This window comes from Artemia franciscana, chromosome 12 (assembly GCF_032884065.1).
Source record: "Artemia franciscana chromosome 12, ASM3288406v1, whole genome shotgun sequence".
Classification (NCBI taxonomy): domain Eukaryota; kingdom Metazoa; phylum Arthropoda; class Branchiopoda; order Anostraca; family Artemiidae; genus Artemia; species Artemia franciscana.
This window is the reverse complement of record NC_088874.1, coordinates 36,228,895-36,246,134: the sequence shown is the minus strand read 5'-3', so window position 1 is coordinate 36,246,134 and position 17,240 is coordinate 36,228,895. Positions and strand designations below refer to the sequence as shown.

The 17,240-nt window shown below is 35.3% G+C and overlaps 1 protein-coding gene across 12 annotated transcripts in view; it reads right to left on the bottom strand.

The window, feature by feature from the left end:
* Positions 1–591: 591 nt before the first annotated feature.
* LOC136034055 (zinc finger protein 182-like) overlaps positions 592–17,240 on the bottom strand; it is a 62,935-nt gene continuing 46,286 nt past the window's right edge. For 6 of the 12 annotated variants that reach the window (XM_065715160.1, XM_065715159.1, XM_065715162.1 and 3 more), the window contains 2 exons: positions 10,947–11,117; positions 598–2,148 (listed from right to left, as the gene is read on the bottom strand). In XM_065715160.1, coding sequence (XP_065571232.1) covers positions 953–2,148; positions 10,947–11,117 — 1,367 coding nt within the window. In that variant the 3' untranslated portion in view covers positions 598–952. Of the gene's footprint in view, positions 2,149–10,946; positions 11,118–17,240 lie in introns of all 12 variants that reach the window. The other 6 variants (XM_065715166.1, XM_065715165.1, XM_065715167.1 and 3 more) reach the window with 4 other exon arrangements.

Here is a 17,240-nt window from a genome sequence, read left to right as displayed (position 1 = left end):
ACCCTGATCACAGGAACGTTTCCAGAGCCACTGAAGGAGGCGGTCGTTATCCTCATCCCGAAAGTCATGAACCCCAAAGAACTGGGCGATCTGCGACCAATTTCTCTAACTCCATTGTTATCAAAAGTTTATGAAACTTTCTTAAACAAATGGCTACTACAAGGACTCAGCAAAATAATAGACCCCCGACAATACGGCTTCCAACAGGGGTGTAGTACAAGCCACAACGTGCTTTGAAAAAAACTTCCGGCTCGTTGAAAAAAAAAATTATTGGAATTTCAAAAACAGCCTGAGAACCTACGAAAATCTTGTCAAATCGAAAAGAAAACTGATCCACGAGAATCATCACAGCTGAACACCTTACTTAAGAGAATTACAGTCCCCTATCTAGATTAGCGAAAAACCACTTTTTCGCATGAGAAAAAGTGATGTCCTGTTTTTTGTGATGATAATACAAAATGATAATAAGTTCATACTAGGTTATGCTCATGTTCATAATCTGAATTCTCATGTAAAATTTTAAAGATGGAGTGTAATTCTTGTGTGATTTTTCCTATGCCTAATAATGTGATCAGTCAAGAAATCCATATTTTTAAAAACAAAGGCTTTAAAAAATCGTATATCTTTTATTTATGTATTCATAAATATGCTTAGGTTTTGGAGACACTTTTAGATAACCCAGTTCTTGAAGTAAATTTCTTACATATATTACATTCGAAAAGTATGAGTTGTCTCAAGTATGAGTTTGTCTCAAGTATGAGTTCTTGGATGATAAGAAAAGATGGCACTATTAATAAAACTTAGGACAAGATATGCTAGCACTAGTAATAAAACTTTTCTTACAAATATATCATACGAAAGGTCTTTTTCCGGTATGAGATTTTTAATGATTGGATAAACTGGAACATAAAGTTAAACATTTTTTACATATATCACGTTCGAAAGGTTTTTATCATGTGTGAGTCTTTTGATGATAGGAAAAACTTGAACTTGTAGTAAAACATCTCTTACATATAGAACATTCAAAAGGTTTTTCTCCAGTATGATATCTTTGATGAATCAATAGGTTGGCTTTTTGGCGGAATGTTTTGTCACATATATTACATTCAAAAGGTTTTTCTCCAGTGTGAGTTCTTTTGTGATCAGATAAACTTCTACTTGTAGCAACACGTTTCTTACATATATCACATTCGAACGGTCTTTCTCCCGTATGACTTCTCTGATGATTAGACAAAGCGGAACTAGAAGTAAAACATCTCTTACATATGTCACATTCGAAAGGTTTTTCTCCTGTATGAGTTCTTTGATGGCGAGATAAATTGGCACGTGCAGTAAAACGTTTCTTACATATATCACATTCAAAAGGTGTTTTTCCAGTATGTGTTGTTTGATGACTAAATAGGGTCGCTTTTTGGCGGAATGTTTTGTCACATATATTACATTCAAAAGGTTTTTCTCCAGTGTGAGTTCGTTTGTGATTAGATAAACTGAAACTTGAAGCAACACGTTTCTTACAGATATCACATTCAAAAGGTTTTTCACCAGAATGTGTTCTTTGATGACGAGACAAATTGACACTTGTAGTAAAACGTTTCTTACATATATCACATTCGTAAGGTGTTTTTCCAGTATGTGTTCTTTGATGAATAATAAGGGTTGCTTTTTGGCAGAATGTTTTGACACATATATTACATTCAAAAGGTTTTTCCCCTGTATGAGTTCTTTGATGACGAGACAAATTGACACTTGTCGTAAAACGTTTCTTGCATACATCACATTCGAAAGGCGTTTTTCCAGTATGTGTTCTTTGATGAATAAATAGGGTTGCTTTTTGGCGGAATGTTTTGTCACATATATTACACACAAAAGGTTTTTCTCCAGTATGAGTTCTTGTGTGATCAGATAAACTTCTACTTGTAGCAAGACGTTTCTTACAGATATCACATTCGAAAAGTCTTTCTCCAGTATGAGAAACCTCCTGTTTGGCTACATCATTTTCTGCAAATACACGAATGTGACTTGGTATCTCACTATGACAGTTCAAATTCATTCCTTTTTTTAGACCTAATATTGCAAGACCGGGCATGCTGGGTAATCCACGTCCTTGTTTGCTCATATCCTCATCAGACAACACTGCAACAAGGAGAACTATAACAATATAAAATTCGCTCAAAATCACAGACTTGTAATTTTTTGTAACTATTTTTTAATTTACCATACAAGTCATAATTTTAACATTTTTAACTTTAGACGGTTATGATAAAACGAGTTTCAGTGACTTTTACCTCATTATTTATTTCTTAACTGACTGCTAAAAACATAATGAAAATTCATATTAAAAAATTTCTTGTGTTTTTAACGTTTATATTTTCAAAAATACGAAAAAAAATTCTGGGTATGCTTATGGTCAGGTAAGTACATTAATCATAAGTTATCTCCATCAATTTAATTTATCCTCCATCAACGTTATTTTATCCTCTGTTTGATTCCGTTTTTAAAATTGTGCTTTATTTCCTTCAAATTCGGTTTTAAGCATTTTCGCAAAGCAATCATGTTAAAAAAAAAAAAAAAAAAAAAAAAAAAAAAAAAAAAAAAAAAAAAAAAAATAAACCCGTTTTTTCTTCAATTATTTGTTTCGTAATCATGTTATTTAGATGTCACAGCGAAGCCAAATATCTTCGATTTTGTTACCCTTTGTTTTATGTACCCATTGTTTCCATGTGAGATTTTGAGTCAGTGAAACGAGCGAAGGGTTGTGATAACACTTTAAATTCTTTATTCTTGTCTTTATGTGATAATTCAAAAGTCTGGCAATAAATCAGTTTACTTAAGGGGGAATTGATCTTAAAAAAAAATTGTCGCACTGAAATGTCTATGAATTATATTAACCCCCTACCTTTATCAATTAGAGTAGTTTCTTCAAATAGCTTTCTTCAAATAGTAGTTGGCACAAAAATAAATTTGAATCAAGTCTAATGAACTGCATTAACTACACCAATTCCTATAGCACATCAACTTTAAAATAAGTATTGTGCAAAATGCAACAATTATGGAAATCCTGAATATAAAAAAATTATTATCTCTGTCTAATGAAACCAAAGTTCGCACGTGGTTTCTTTCTAATTCTTCTTTTAGAATTAAAATTATAAATTCATTAAAATTAAATATTTAATTAAATATTAAATAAATGAATATTAAAATATTCATTAAAATTATAAAACAAGATTATGTCAGTGGTGCGATTTATTGAGCGCACCCCATTTTAAAATATGAATTTTAAATACCCTTTTCACAAGACAAGTTTTTCAAACAAAAGTAAAGAGCTCCGTTAAGCAAGAATGAGCAAAAATAAAGTCAAATAATCTTCCAAGCGTAAAACTATCACAAATCACTATCAATAAAAAAATGATACTCAAAAACAAACAGAAATTACAATAAGTAGCCGAGGCAAACTTAAAACGAGCAAAAATGAATATGAGTAGGTCTGTAAACCCCCATACCTTCTCAAGACCAGAACAAAATTTGCGCTTTATTGAAAAAAAACAAACAAACAAACAAATGATCGTGGATTGTCATTTAAATTGACATGTGCTTAAATTTTTAAAATTTTTCATTTATGAAAGTAAGAAAGGTGAAAACCTTTCAAACCTGTTTTGTTTTCAGTAAAGCACAAATTGTGTTCCGGCCTTGAGAAGGTAAAAAAGGATATGTATCTTATTAGCATTGAGAAATGTACTATTTAGCAGTTATTAAATACCAGAACCTCTGTAATGAACAAGTTCTGTTACCTAAACGCAGTAATCCAATAAACATTGTATTGGTTTCAGAAATGACCCGGGAAGAGGCAGTTGAGCGTCAATCTAAAACGATTATTTATTGTAACAAACATACTTGAAATACCAAAAAGATATTCAGGTTTTACTTTAGGGTATATAATTGGTAATATTGGTATCTTCCAATCAATATTAATACAACCCGTTACTGAAGTCTCTCTGAACATACAACAACCTAACCTGAAAGGACAGTATGGTACTATGGTTACGATAATCATCAGAGAGTATAACAATTTTTTTTTTATTTGTGTGTGTGTGTGCCTTTTCTACTTGTTCTGTTTTGTCTCATGGCTTAAGGATCGAGTTGAAACTTCTAATTTTTTTTAGATGGGCAGGGGGTAAGGGCATTATAATTCTGTTTCTAGGGAGGGGGGAAAATTTGTTTCCTCCAATATTCTCTAGAAAGCATTATCTATAGATTTTTACCGTTTTTTCTCTTTTTATACCTGTTGTGTACTAGGCTTTTTGCTAGTAAAAATATATCGTAGAAAAGGTGCAGGGCATCCTGGATACCTAAAGTGAGCTCAGTTATGCAGAAATTATCATATCCACTTAAACATTAGTCTTAATGAAAGATATAAATGAACTCAGTAGACACAGTAGCAAAAAAAACTTCTTCACTATCCCATTGTTATAGAGTATTGTTCCAACTCAATACCTCATCGCAAAAAATTATAGGCTGGTTCAAAATCCTTTTTAGTGTCCTGATATAATCCTTTCCAATTTAGTAGGTAATTTTTGAAGGGAGTAGGTCAGTTTCACGTAACGTAATTTTTCCCCATTGACGGTACAGTTACGCAGCAAATTTACATAAGTAGCCTACAAGCGTCTTCCTCGGGCAAGCCAAGGGACCCAGGTGAAAGTGGACCTGAATTTGCATTTCCACTGAATCTCTTGGAAGGATATGGTTTTAATACATAAAAACAGATTTTATGTCATAGTTATGTCATACTGTGGCTATCGTGGCCATGGTGATAGTGTATGTGAGAGACATTCCAGAATGATAAGTGAACTGGTTCGGCTAGCTGTTCCAATGCATGTTTGATCTTTCCCTTGATTAATTTTAAAATAAAAATTTTAAAAAATATGTTTAAAAAAAAAGCAGTGCCCCATTAGGCCAAGAATGAACAAAAATAAAGTCAAATAATCTTCCAAGCGTAAAACTACCACAAATCACCATCAATACATAAATGAAACTCAAAACAAATAGAAATTAAAATAAATAGCCGAGTCAAATTTAAAACGAGCAAAAATCAACATGAGTAGGGCTCATAACCCCTATGCCTTCTCAAGACCAAATAACAATTTACGCTTTACTGGAAAAAAAAAACAACAAACAAATGACCGTGGATTGTCAGTTAAATTGACATATACTGACATTTCTTCGTATAGGTTTGAATAATTTTTTATTTATGAAAATAAGAAAGGTGAAAACATTTCAAACGTATCTTGTTTTCAGTAAAGCGCAAATTGTGTTTTGGTTTTCAGAAGGCATAGGGGTTATCAGCCCTACTCATGTTAATTTTTGCTCGTTTGAATTTGACTCGGTTATTTATTGTAATTTCTGTTCGTTTTGAGTTTCATCTATTTATTATAGTGATTTGTGATAGTTTTACGCTTATAAGAGAATTTGACTTTATTTTTACTTATTCTTGGCTTATTGAAGCTCTTTACTTTCCTTTGAAAAACTTGTCTTGTAGAATTTTCTTTTAAAATTAATTTTTGTTCCTTTTTTTATTGACATTGTCTTTTTCATGAAAAGAAAAAATTATATATCTTTTCAATTTTCTCCTATAAGAATCCATAGTAGGGGAACTTTTCAACAATTTTTAATCCTGACACAAACAGTATAATTCTTAATTTAATTTTATAGCTTCTGAAGTTGACCTGAAAAATTAAACTTAACATCATTCCCAAAGACTCTATATATACTCTTTGGCAACCTGGATACACTTTCGCTCTTTTTATGTATTTAAATTGTAAGAACAGAAGTAGTAATAGTAACTTAAAAGTTCCAACTTAATACCCCCAGCCGTTCTCGATATATTGCTGAGGTGTCTTATTGACAACCATTTAACTCAGTGCCTTTCGGTTTATTTTAAAGCAAAATTTAGTTTTAAAGCATAATTGCATTTATTTTAAAGAATTGCTGCATAAGTTTTTGCATTTAGTTTTTAAGCATAAAGCATAATTTTAGTTTTAAAGCATAGTTGCCAATTGCACGATTATGGGAGGTTAACGTGCCTAATATCCCTAAAGACATAGTTGCTGGACCGTTCAGCTATGCTTGACAAAATGGCTGTCTCAAAATTTCGACTGGATGCGTCTGGAAATGAATGAGCTTGCACTATAATTGAATGAGCTTACACTCGCACTATCATTGGAATGCAAGGGGTAGGATTTTCCCCTTCATATATTCAGTAAAAACATTTTAATCAAGTAAAAAAAAGTAAAAGCATTTTAAATGTATTTCGTTTTCAGTAGAATGCAAATTATGTTCTGGTCTTGAGAAGGCATGGGTGTTGTCAGCCCTACTCACGTTTTATTTTGCACACGATTTTTGCTCGTTCTGAGTTTGACTCTGTTATTTATTGTATGATTTAAATAGAAAAAATACGTTTAAAATGTTTTCAATTTTTGATTTTATTAAATTGAAAATTATTAAAATTTTAAGGAATATATATATTCAATTTCCAATCGAATGAAGCTTTTTCAAAGTTTCTACTGCAACAAATGGCGATCTCAAAATTAAAATAAGATGCACATAGCGCCTAGGGCTGTGGGAGGGGGGCGAGGGGTTGTCATTCTCAAAGACATGATTTCCTGAATTATCTCGAACAAAATGGCTATCTCAAAATTTTGATTAGATGTGCGTGGGGAAATTGTGGGCGAGGGAAACGGGTTAGTTGCCCTCCAATCACTTTCCACTATTAAAAAGAGCACTGGCCTTTTCCATTTCCGATTGAATGAGCAGTTTTTGAAGTTTTTATGATAACAAATGAAAATCTCAAAATACCTACCAGATGCACTTCGTGAAAACACGAGGTGTGGGAGTGGGTATCCACTGTTCGATCCCTCTGAGTCTCACAAAGGGAGCTAGAACTTCTGATTACAAATCCAATGAGCCCCCTCCGAAGTTTATACGTTCACCTTTTCTATATATACCTTAAATGCCCCCAGGATGATCTTTACAATTCTTACCCTGAGGGCAGTGCGGGGAGAGGAAGTGCCATCCTAGATATAATTTCCGGACCTTTCAATTAGGTTGAACAAAATAGCTATCTCAACATTTTTATTGGATGCGTTTGGAAAATGGTTTGCGTGGGAGGGGGTTAGTTGCCCTTCATTCCAAAAAAATTCTACCCATGCCCTTTGACAACCTGGAAACATGTATACTCTTTTTGTTTATTTAAATTGTAAGAGCAGAAGTAGTAATAGTACCATCCCCAAAATTTTAAACTTAATACCTCCAGTCGTTCTCGATATATTGTTGAGGTATTATATTGGCAACCATTTAACATAATGCCTTTTTATTTATTTTTAAAGAAAAATTTAGTTTTAAAGCATAATGGACCAATTGCATAATTGTGGAAGGTTGACATGCCTCATATCCCAAAGGACAAAGTTGCTGGACCGTTCTACTATGCTGAACAAAATGGCTGTCTCAAAATTTTGACTGGATTCATTTGAAAAATGAACGGGCATGAGAAAAGGGCTGCTTACCCTCCAATCTCTTCTTGCTCTTAAAAAGGGCACTAGACACCCGCGCTGCAATCGGATTGCAATGGGGAGGACTTCCCCCTTCATTTGTCTAGTAAAAACATTTTCAACAAGTAAAAACAAAGTGAAAACATTTTTAAATGTATTTTTTTTCATTAAAGTGCAAATTATGTTCTGGTCTCGAGAAGCCATGGGGGTTGTCTGTCATACTCACGTTAATTATTGCTCATTTTGAGTTTGACTCGGTTATTTATTGCATTATCTAAATAAAAGAATACGTTTAAAATGTTTTAACTTTTTAACTTTAATAAATTAAAAATTATGAAAACTTTAAGGAATACAGATGCAAAAGGAATAAAATGCAAATTATGTTCTGGTCTTGAGAAGGTATGGGGGTTGTCAAAGATATAATTTCCAGACCTTTCAACTACACTGAACAAAACAGCTTTCTAAAAATTTTGATTTGATGTATTTTGAGAATTGATGGGTGTGGGGAGAGTGGGGCTTTTTGCCCTCCAATCACTTGACTAGTAAAAAGAGAACTAGCCCTTTCAATTTCCAATCGAATGAGCCTTTTTCAAAGTTTCTACGACAACAAATGGCCATCTCAAAATTTCAATCAGATTCATTACGGGAAAATACGAGGGTTGGGGGAAGAGGTGGGGTGTTGTGTTATCCACCCTCCAATAACTCTTAATCACTACAACTCCTGATTACCAATCCAAAGAGCCCTCTCCGAAGTTTAAACGATGATCCTTTCTATATATACCTTATATGCCTCCAAGGCATAATTTACCTTACCCTAAGGACTGTGGGGGGTTGTCATCCCAAAAGACATAATTTCCAGACCTTTCAATTACGTTGAACCAAATTGCTATCTCATAATTTTTATTGGATGTGTTTGGGGAAATGGTGGGCGTGAGAGGGGGGTTAGTTGCCCTCCTATCACTTTTGACTATTGAAAAGGGCACTGGGTCATAAAAAGTCCTGATCGAAAAAGCTGTTTTTGAAGCTTCTTCGACAATAAATGACCATCTCAAAATTTCTCTTATGTATTTCGGGAAAATTCAAGGTGTGGCGAGGGAGGGGGGTATACACCATCTGATCACTATGAATCTTAAAAAGCGTACTATAACTTCTAATTACCAATTCAATGAGGTCCCTCTAAAGTTTATACGGTCATCCTTTCTATATATATACCTTATATGCCCCCAGGGCATAACGTACAACCCATGTCTGACTGACAACCTTCGTGCTTGCGACGATCTCCGCCCGATCTCACTTACACCTTGCTTGGCGAAAGTAACCGGTGCCTTCATGTTCAAGTTTCTTCTGAAACGAATGCGCGTATTGATGAATTCCAGTACGGTGAGCTCCCCAAGTGTAGTACTACAATCTACCTAGTACTGATGTTTGACTGTGTCCTCCAATGGCTCGAAAAAGCTAGCTGTTTCGTCGACATTTGCGCAGTGGATTTCAGAAAGGCCTTTGACCTAATCCACCACCTGACAGCAGGCATGAATCTCCAGGAAATGGGTGCCAAATGGCGCACCCTTGGCCTTGTACTTGACTTCTTAACTGGCCGAAAACAAATACTTTGCACTCCACGAAAATGATTCGGATTCATCATGGTCAGATACTTCTTGCGGGGCCCCAGAAGGCACGAAATTAGCTGGAATAATTTGCCTGGCTGTAATTAATTTCCTGCTTAATTATCACGACCACCGTTACAAGTTTGTAAGATGATCTGTCCATAGTGCTCGCTTATCTGGTCGAAAACACTATCATAACAAAGCAGTTCTAAGACCAGTTATTTGATCAGCTAAGACCGAACGCTCAAGTCATGATCTTACCATCAACGTAGCCAGTCGAAGATAATTCGTTTCAACCCTCTGAAGCGGAATATAGATATGCCTCTAGTCCCTTTCCCGATTGTGAACGAAATGAAAATCTTAGGAGTAAATTTCATTAGTGACTGCAGTTTCAGTACCCATATTAATTTAATCGTCCACAAGGCTAATGCAAGCCTTCAGACACTTACCAAAATGAGGCGTTTTGGGTGTGATACTAAAAGTCTTTTCCATGCCTACATGTGCTACCTTCGCCCGTTGCTCGAGTACGCGTGACCGGTGTGAGGTCCATCAGCTATCTGCACAGCGTACCTATTACTTGAAATAGAGTCCGTCCAGAAAAGAGCAACAAAGATTATACTCGACATACCCCATGATCAAGCCCTCGCTGAAGTAAATTTATCTCCACCTAAAGTCCGGCTAGAACACCTTATTCAGCAATTTGGAAAATCCGTCCTAGCCAATAAGAGCCACCGATCACTACTACCCAAACCAGCCCTCCCAATAGTCGAACTCGGTTGCAAAATAAACTTCTACCCCCTAAAGTGCGAACTAATCGTTACGCCAACTCATTTGTACCTTTCTTCACATTAATTTTCAATGCTGAGTTGTAGTGTGTGATTTTTGTTTAAATGTATGATTTTGTAAAAAAAAAAAACTGAATTTAGCTATGCTACGATAGTTTTTAAATATACCGATCTCTCTCTCTCTCTCTCTTGCCCTGAGAGTTCTTGAGGAGGGGGGGGGGGTGTCATCCCCGAAGACATAATTTCTAGACCTTTAAATTACGTTGAACAAAATGGCTATCTAAAAAATTTTATTGGATGTGTTTGGGGAAATAGTGGACGTGGGAGGGGTTTAGTTGCCCTCCTATCCCTTTTTACAATCAAAAAGGGCACTAACTCTTTGAATTTACAATCGAACGAGCTATTTTCGAAGATTCTTCGACAAAAATGGTCATCTCAAAAGTTCTGTCAGAGACATTTCGAAGAGGTAAGGGGGGGGGGTAGCCACCCTCAGATCACTTTGAATCTTAAAAAAGAGTACTAGAACTTCTGATTACCAATCCAATGAGCCCCTCCAAACTTTAAACGATCACCCTTTCTATATATAACTTATATGCCCCCATGGGATAACTTACAATCCCTGCCACGAGGGCTGTAGGGGGCTTGTCATCTTCAAAGACATAATTTCCGCACCTTCTCCAGGTGCGGACCTCTCATCAACTGCATCAATTTCCGCACCTCTCATCAACTGCAGTTTAACAGGGTCAGCATTATGATGACAATCACCAGAGGTGCCAGGAGAAACACAAATAAAATCGTTTTGTCCAAGGATTTAATTGGGATAAAAAATTGTATATAATTAAAAATACCGGGGACAATTATTGAGTAAATAGTTCTCTTCGAATGCAACCAGTGCACTCAGATGTAAGAAACACCTATCTTTCACTCCCCGCCACTATTTCAACAGAAGTTCAAGATACATCTTCACATTTTGGACACGCAGAATAGAAAAAAAGATCAGAATATCTGAAGCATACCTTTGTTCCCGTCAATGTTCGTTTCCAGTTTAACAGGGCCAGCATTATGATTACAATCACCAGAGGCACCAGTAGAAATACCCAAAAAACTGGCTTCTTGTTTCATCAATTGCATGGGATATATACTTCCAAATATATCCCTATCATCCTTTGAGGCTATACCTTCAGCTTCTACAAAAAAGAGAGTGAAAATCATTTAAAAACATCCAAAAAAGGTCAACTGGCACATGATTTTTATATGGCAGTCCGATGATGAGCACAGGTGAATCGACTCTCCCAGCATCGAGACACTTTTGTAATACATACAAAAGAGAAAGAGCCTTAGATTGGAAAAGAGTCTATATTATGGGGATAATAGCCAATTATCATAGGCTCTGTCAAAAAGTCTCTTCATAAAGCTTAAAACAATAGCTGCTTCCAAGTGGAGAACCAACAGCCTATAGTAACAAAAAGCTTAACAAAAAGTGGAATGATGGGATTTACCGTCAAAGTCCCGGGTGCACTTTGCTGCTGCGCTGCCTATTCACAGAAAAGCGATTTTAAATCAACAGAGGAGCTCCACAACTGCTTTTAAACTGTCAGATGCCTTTTTAAACTGCTTTTAAACTGTCTCAAGAACAACAGCTGAGAGTACGGTATCACCTCTCTCTTGCAATACTTTTGACTCATCAGTTGATTTCTGTTCAGGCCTTCAACTATCCCAGAATTTTCAGGGATTTCTCCCTGAGTCTCTTTGTCTCCCCGAAAGAAGCCTATAAAAGCCAATACAAGCCAATATAAAAGCCAAATACAGCCAACAAAAAGCTTAAGAACTATTTAGAACAAAAAACCGTCTAGTTAGAAAAATATGGCATTTCAAGCTAATTAGTGCTTCACCATTCCGATGACGGTTGCATAGTGGCAAAACAGTCGACAATTATTTTGGATTATGTTAATAGTAAAAGTTTACAAAGATAACAAGTTTATGTGAATTTAAAAAAGAGCTTGAATCAAATAAGTTGTAAACCCTTAGACAGAGGTGTACAATCTTCAGTTTTGAATATCAGATTCTTTTATAAAGTAACAACTAAAATACACATTCTGAGAAAAACAGTCAAATGACAAAAAAAATATTTCCAAAAGGTGAAAGCACTTTTGAAAGAAGCCTAGATGCAGCTCGTTGTCTTGCAGTAACATCATTAAAACTGAATCTCAACATCATGATGTCAAATAAAAAAGAGCAATCTTTACAGTAAAATCACCAGCTCTTCTTTCTTTTTTTAGAGAAGAGGTTAATGCAGTTACTATACATATATATATATATATATATATATATATATATATATATATATATATATATATATATATATATATATATATATATATATATATATATATATATATATATATATATATATATATATATATATATATATATATATATATATATATATATATATATATATATATATATATATATATATATATATATATATATATATATATATATATATATATATATATATATATATATATATATATATATATATATATATATATATATATATATATATATATATATATATATATATATATATATATATTTGTTTTTACCTTTACGCCTATTTCCTTTTAACTAGTAAAACTTTTCTGATTATCAAGTATGGATGTATTTATAGCACTTTTTTTCCATATTTATACTAGTGGTCCACCAAATGAAAATGATATATTTAGTGGTCCATGAATTTCTAAAGGTTGGCGATCACTGAGTTAGAGGACAGTCCTGGTAGGTGGTCCTTCCTACAGGATTGGAGCCGCGGGAGTATTAGGGATATTGGATCGAATATAAATATATATAAAATAGCAGTATTACTATGACCTGGATCTCTACACGTTGAGCTTGCTCTCTACTTTTGGGGTTCTTACTCTCTTTTCTTTCGAGATATGCTTGAAAATGGAATTGAACTAATGCATGTGAAATTGCCGGCAAGAAGTAAAGAATAATACAGTTCTGAAATTAACTTTCAAGTTTAATAGGTTATGACCAGGTTTCCTCATAAAAGTTTTCGAATTTGTTTCGAGCGTATCATTTTTTTCGAATGTGTGAAATAAATACAGACAAACAACTGTGGTAAAATCAAGATGATATTTCAGACATTTCTTGAGGAAGTTTGTCCTGGTCGGATCCTTGACAATCATCGGAATCTGAATAGAAGAGGAAGCGGCTAAAAAAATTGAAGCTAATGTAAAATCTGGTGAAAGAAAAAAAAAAACAGGAAGTTTGCTGTTCAGAAATTGATCACGAAGAAATCGTAGAACTCAGCAATATCTTCGCTCTTCTTTCTTGCATTACTGACTGTACCAAGGTAGCAAAAAACTTAAGAATCTGAAGCCGAAAGCTTACAGCAAGCTGGAATTGTAAGAGTCGAGCAGAATCCAAGGCTCAAGAAAGAAAAACATTCAGAGTCAGAAAACTGAAGCTTATCAAACTAGGACCATTTCAACCAAAAATCAATTTTTGCAATAAACGAGGAAATCCAATCCCAGAGTTTCAAACACGACTTCCGGTTTGTTAGAAACTGATACAATGAGTACCGGCACCTAGCGCATAGCGTCGCAAAAGATTCAGCCTACTGATTTGCCTGTTCGTTGTTTCCAACTGGAACTGGCCAAAAATACAGATACAAAGATTTTTCATTTATAACAGGAACTAGAAACTGGTGCAAAATATGAAGCAAGGGCGCAAAGGCTGGAATGATCGTCACTCACTTCCTATCAAATGGTCACACACCTTCAGTAGGAGATATTGTTTGTTTTATAGAGAGATAAATCATTGCCAAGTTATCAACAAGGAGAAACAAATGAAAGAAATAGTACGAAAAATGAAGGGAAACTGGGCGTCACATTATATACGTATTTTTTTTTCAATGACAAATAATTTTTTGCGGAATATCAAAATAAATAATCGCAATATATAAAACTATAAATTAAAATTAGTGCTGAAATATTGTCGGAATGATTTCCTGTATCACTGTGTTGATCCGGGATTGTATGGTTGTAGCTTGTTGCTGTGCCGTGTGTTGTGCTTGTTTTGTGTAGTATTCGGTGGTAGGATATCGCGATGCCTCTGTGATGAGAGAAGGCCGTGTCAAAAGCTCATTAGAAATTCGTGCCTCCTTGTTTCAAGCGTTGTTAGACCTGACAGAACAAGACATTCTTCATGAGGTGAAAGTGTATCCCCAAAAAACACTCGCAATGCATGCTTTTGTATTCCCTCAAGTTTGTTAGTTTGATCTTTTGTGAGACCAGCGTTCCGGACTGGGCATGCATATTCTAGAACTGGTCTCATTTGAGTTTTATAGTAAGTAGGCATTGCATCTTAGCTTAGATTAAACCAGCGTAATTTTGCCAAAGACCTTAACAGAGGGATAATTTGGGAAATTAAATGATTTATATGGTCGTCCCATGTCAATCTATCGTTAAAAATGACACCCAGAATTCTCATTTTCTTAACTACTGGTATACCCACTTCAGGTAAATCTGGTACCCTATATTTTAAAAATAGAATCCTCATTATTTCTGACTTCGTCCTATTTATGGTGAGTTTTTTTGCTGAAAAATCTCGCTCCAATTTCGTTACCGTTTCCAACAGGTCTAGGATTTCGTTCTGCTTCTGTAGCACTATCATTGTTAAGTCGTCTGCAAACTTTGCGCGACCTTTGTGCCACGTAGCTATCATGTTGCAAAGTAACAAGAAAAGGGTAGGGCTTAGCTTAGTTCCCTGAGGTATACCACACGTTAGGGTCGTCGTATTTGACAGCTCGTTTTTGTATTTGGTCTTCTGTTTTCGTTCAGATAGGAAACTTTCAACTAGCTTGATTAAAAAAGGATGAAAACCTTTTTTAATCAACATTATTGCTAATGTTACCGCCACTTTAAGTAAACCAGGGCTGCATTTCGTGGAAAGAATCATGACAGGGAAAATCACGTTGAGCCAGCCAACCTTCTTCCGAGACATAACATGGAAATGGGCGATCGGATGAAAAACTAGAACAAGCCGAATGTCAACAGCTATTTGTCAGGTAGTAGCCAAAATAAATTAATTGCGATTGTTGGAGCAGAGCCAATTCAAAAAATCGTAGCAGAAGTTAATGAAATAGACTTCTTTGGCGTCTTTGCAGACGGAGCATCCGCTGTCAGCCATGAAAATTGTTTACCATCTTCATGCTTGTTGCCATATCTTCAGCCATGAAGATAGCTGTACGGTACATTGATATAGAGAGCCGCTAAAGAGCGTTTATTCGTCATTGTATATTCTGAGTCAAGGCAAGGAGCTCATATTAAAGAAAAAATTCTACGAGTTTTGCAGAAGGCTATTAATGAAGAAAAACTGGCATTTTCAATGCTACAATTTTGCAAATAACATGGGTGGGCTCTTCGAGGGAACATAAGGTCACATTTCCAAGAAGTTAGGAAAAATATTTAATACCTAAGAATCCTAACCCTCGGAACATTATCAGTCTTTTTGCGGAGATTTCCGAAGTGCTGGATGCATCATCGAGTTTGCCGAGTTGTTCTCTCAACCGAAAAATAACAGACGAAAGTTGCCTTTGGTTTACAGAGCATTCACTTAAGTAGAACTATTCCAGCGACATTGGCTGAAGGTGAACGAATATTTAGCAATATGAAAATCGTCAGGAATAGATTGAAGTCAGCTATGGGAAACGATCGACTGGATTATCTCATGCTCATGATGTCAGAAAAAAACCTAGAGGAAAAAATGACCTCAACCTACTTGCAGAAAAGTGGAAAGTTGAAAAGCCATGCAGCATTAAAGTTTAGCTTATTTTATTTGTCTTTATTTTGCTTTTATATCTTAGTTATTCTCTACAATATATGATACTTTTCCGCAACTAATAAACATTATTATAACATATAAAAAAAGTAATGATGTCGGTTGTCGTCAGTACCTACCCAAATTTGTATGCACATTTTGGACCTCCCACCCAAAACAAGAGCCAATAGCTCATATGGCACTTGTGACGAGGTCGGAAGAGCTAAGAGGCAAGAGCTTTTTCCCACCAAGTTTCATTGCGAGCTCTAAACTCTAAGCATTTTCCAAGATTTCTGGTTTCCCCCTCCAACTCCCCCTAATGTCACCAGATCCGGCCGGGATTTAAAATAAGAGCTAAACATGAAAAACAAGGTCCTTCTACATATCACATTTCATTAAGATCCGATAACCCAATCGTAAGTTAAAAATACCTCATTTTTCCTAATTTTTCCAAATTATCCATCCTTCCACCCCCCCCCAGATGGTCGAATCGGAGAAGCGACTATTTCTAATTTAATCTGATCGGGTCCCTGATACGCCTGCACACTTTCAGCGACCGCTTTATTTATCACGTATCTAGTTTCGGATCTTCTTCATGTAAAAATTAGGGTGATCCAAAATTAGAACTTGAGACCTCTCGCACCCTAAGCGAGAATCATACCTCTAGATCTCAAGCCATACTTAAGAAGAAAAAGCAATTGTTTTGTCGGCAAATAAAATTCTTCTCAACTATCTTATTCGCTCGCTCCCCCCCCCCAGCAAGGGCAAGGGACTATTTCTAATTTAATCTCGTCTGGTCCCTGATACGCCTGCCAAATTTCATGGTCCTAGCTTATCTGGAAGCGCCCAAACTAGCTAAAGCGGGACCGACAGACCGACAGATAGACACAAATTACGATCGCTATATGTCACTTAGTAAATACCAAGTGCCATAAAAAAAAGGTAAAAGGTTAGTAAAGCCCCTAGAGATAACTGTCAAACTAAAGCAGACTATTCTTACATAGGAAGGAGTTTAAATCCCCTACATCCCCCCTCCTATACTGAAACTTTACAGTAAAATGTAGAATATGCCATTTTAAAAGTATAATTAGTATTTGTAGTGCCTTAATATTACCGAATAAAGAGTAGGGAAGCACGGGGAAGAACCGATTTTTGATAGAGAGATGGGCAAAACATTTTGGAAATGTACTAAACCGAGATAGAATTGCAGGAAAAAATATAGAAGAAAATGAAAAAGTTCGCGACAACTTAGATTTGAACGGAGATTTGTTTTGTGATGAAGAAATAACGACAGTACTAAAAGGATTAAAATATGATAAGGCTCCAGGTGCTTATAGTGTGGTAAATGAGTTTCTTAAATATGGCGGCTCTGAGGTTGGAAATAAGTTACTGAAGACTATGGATATGATTTTTGAAAAGAGGGAGGTACCGAGCGATTTTAAGAAAACCTTAATTAAACCAATTTATAAGAATGATGATAA